The following is a 2,863-nucleotide window of genomic DNA, read 5'->3' as shown; positions in this document are numbered from 1 at the left end:
CCTATCAGGGACCAGAGCAGAAAACAAATGCATAAAACTAAGCAGTGGCCACTGTGTGGTCTCAGCCAGCTTAGGGCCCACATGGAAAGGCAGCCTGAGCATACAAGGCTTGTATGGGAATAGGGGGAACACAGGGACAAGGAGTCTAAGACTGGCCCTGGGGAACCAAAAGGACAAGTGGGAGCACGCTGGGCATGTGATGTAGGGAAAGGCGCTGATGGTGTAGGAGACAGGGAAGGAAAGGAAGACCGTAGGAGCCAGAATAATGAATCAGTGAGCCTTTCACATTGCCTTTTCTGGATGCTGTAACTTCCCCCAGGCTCTGACTACTCAGGCCAGACAGAACTCCTGGAGCAGGAGCTGATGCTTCTTTTTTTCTCACTGCAGGGCTCTTAGTAGATGTCCAGGATCTCCCATTTTCTGCCTCAGAGCAGGCTCCCTTCCCTATCTCTCTGGCCTGCATGGTTTTGAGGCAGGCTTGTTATTCACAGTAGGTGTTTCTCTGGTGTCAATGCCTTTCCCTGCATGGGGCCATGGCTTAGTCATCTGGTGCCATTGCTCCTGGGTTCTTCCTGGAAGATGCTTGTCTCTGCCTGCTGCTAGAGTCTAAACTATCTGAGCTCATTCTTTCTCCATTTCTCCTCAGATGACCCTGCTCCCACTTCACAGACATTCAAAGGAAGGCCAAAAAAAGTGGGCTTGTCTGGTGTCAGCCTACATGGGGCACTGACCGACCAGCTGCTTGCTCTCTTTTTCTGCAGAGACCAGTGGTCAAGGGCATCCTGTTCAGTTTTCACTGGGAACTTTCCAGTCTTGTAGCTCCTCCTGAGGGTAGGGACCAGTCCTTTGGAACTCCAAAGCCCTATAGACTAATGACTGCTGGAGCACCCACCTTGCTTAGCCTGTCAGGCCCTGCTGATCACATGGCTGAGGGCAAAGGGACTTCTTTGAGTGCTTCAGTTGGGAAAAGATGGAGGTTCACAGAATCCAAGCAGATCCAGCCAGGACTGCTCAAGAAAATAGCTCTCCTGGACTCTGGAGCCACTGCAGGTAAGGATGGCCAAGACATGGCCTCTTCTGTGTCTACAGAGCAGAAGCAGGGTACCCTCATAGAGCTGCCATGTCTCCAGAAGAGGCCAGGGGACATTCAAGCCCAGAAGAGGAAGCCAGAGGACCCAGAAGTCTGTCTTGGCACTGAGCAGCTGCCCTCAGGTCTCCCCAGAGCCTCAGTGGATAGCACAGTGTGCTCAGTCTGGCGTGGAACAGCCCAGAATGAGCAAAGAAGTGCTTTTAGCAAGCCAGCCAAGCGCCCAGCAGAGACGCCTAGGTGCTCCCCTATGCTTCTGGCAGGAAATGCAGAAGGCCCATGGGAGCTCTCAGGACTCATCACCACTATGGACATCCCAGGATGGGCTCAGCTGTCCACATTCAAGCTCATGGGTGATTTCTGGAGATTGCACATGTTGTCACAGAACATTCTGCTCTGTAATGCTTTCCAGGGGTCTGCCACATCCTGGCTGGATCACACCCAGGTGCAAGTACCCACATCCTCAACGTCTTCTGCCTCAGCCTCTCGGGCTCTCTTGCCTCCCACCCTCTCCTCCCCAGGCCTGTCCACTCAGAACTGGTGTGCTAAGTGCAACCTTGCCTTCCGTCTGACAGCTGACCTGGTCCTCCACATGCGCTCCCATCACAAAAGGGAGCATGTGGGCCCCGATCCACACTGTAAGAAACGGAGAGAGGAAGTTCTCACTTGTCCCATTTGTCATGAGTACTTCCGGGAGCGCCACCATCTTTCCAGGCATATGACTTCACACAGTTAGTAGGTGGCTAAGGAAAACCCCAATGGCCGTAGTATTCAGGGCTCCATGTTGAGGCACAGGTGACCCCTGGCCTGTATTGAGAAGGTTTTCACAGGTGTCTTCAAGGTTTCCCTTTGCTTCTCAGAGATGAACAGCTTAGTTATAATTTGTCAGATTTCCCAGCCCTTGTGATGTGCTTTCTTGGAAAGCCATGCATTAAAATGGTGAGCTTCACTCATGGGATAAGGGGACCCTTATGAACAGGGCTGTTCCTGGCTCTGTTTTTAGTTCTCTTCATGGAAGCAAATGAGCACAACACCCCTGATTTTTCTGGCAAGCAACCCTGCATTCAATCTAAGGTCCCTCAACTAGGAGCTGTGATCTTGGACATGTTTTCTCATTTTAAAATAGTGTGTTAATGCAGTGTCATCAGTCTTGAGGGAAGGTATGTGGTAAGTGGCCAGCTTATTTCCTGGTAGCATTTAAAGTTCATAGTCACTGCTTGAGCTAGTCAGATAGATTATCTGTGAAATCTCAGGGGCGAATGAATAATGTGCTTCTCTGCCACGAGTCTGCAGCAAGGCTAAGCACAAGCTTGACTTGGTAGACATGGCTCAGGCTGCATCCAAAGCCCTTTTCCTGCTGGGTCAATATGCTGGACATAACCAAGCTGGGAATGCAAGATGGCTGCCAAAATGCCCAGCTAGATTCTCAGCCTCTGCCTGGGTTACAAGCCTAACCTTCTCTGGGCCAATGTAAACCCAGGCCTCAAGGGACTAAGTGGAAAAGTGGCCTGGCTGAAACCAAACTAAGGGAGTGGGGGGCTAGCAAGTCAGCCATCCTGTTCTCTGGGTCTTCGCACTGAATTGCGAGAAGAGGAAATAGAAATACATCATTTGTTCTGCAGGATTCCCAGATGCCAGCCTTCCTCGTGATCCTGAGTTGGGCAGGAAGTGGTAACTGGAGGGTACTCAGAACAAGGGCTCAAGGAGACACTTCACCTCTGGTCATACTGTCCCCACAGCACTGTAGGACACAGACAGTGAATTTGCATCCTACTG

The 2,863-nt window shown here is 51.2% G+C and overlaps 1 protein-coding gene across 1 annotated transcript; it reads left to right on the top strand.

Moving 5' to 3' along the window:
* Positions 1-591: 591 nt before the first annotated feature.
* Positions 592-1,860, top strand: Znf488 (zinc finger protein 488). The gene has a single exon (XM_051202502.1). It carries the CDS (start codon positions 873-875, stop codon positions 1,821-1,823), a length of 951 nt encoding a protein of 316 aa, XP_051058459.1. The 5' UTR covers positions 592-872; the 3' UTR covers positions 1,824-1,860.
* Positions 1,861-2,863: the final 1,003 nt, after the last annotated feature.

The sequence above is a fragment of the Phodopus roborovskii genome, unplaced genomic scaffold (genome assembly GCF_943737965.1).
Source record: "Phodopus roborovskii unplaced genomic scaffold, PHOROB, whole genome shotgun sequence".
In the NCBI taxonomy this organism is placed as follows: domain Eukaryota; kingdom Metazoa; phylum Chordata; class Mammalia; order Rodentia; family Cricetidae; genus Phodopus; species Phodopus roborovskii.
Note: the sequence above shows the minus strand (reverse complement) of the source record. Positions and strands in the feature narration are given on the sequence as shown.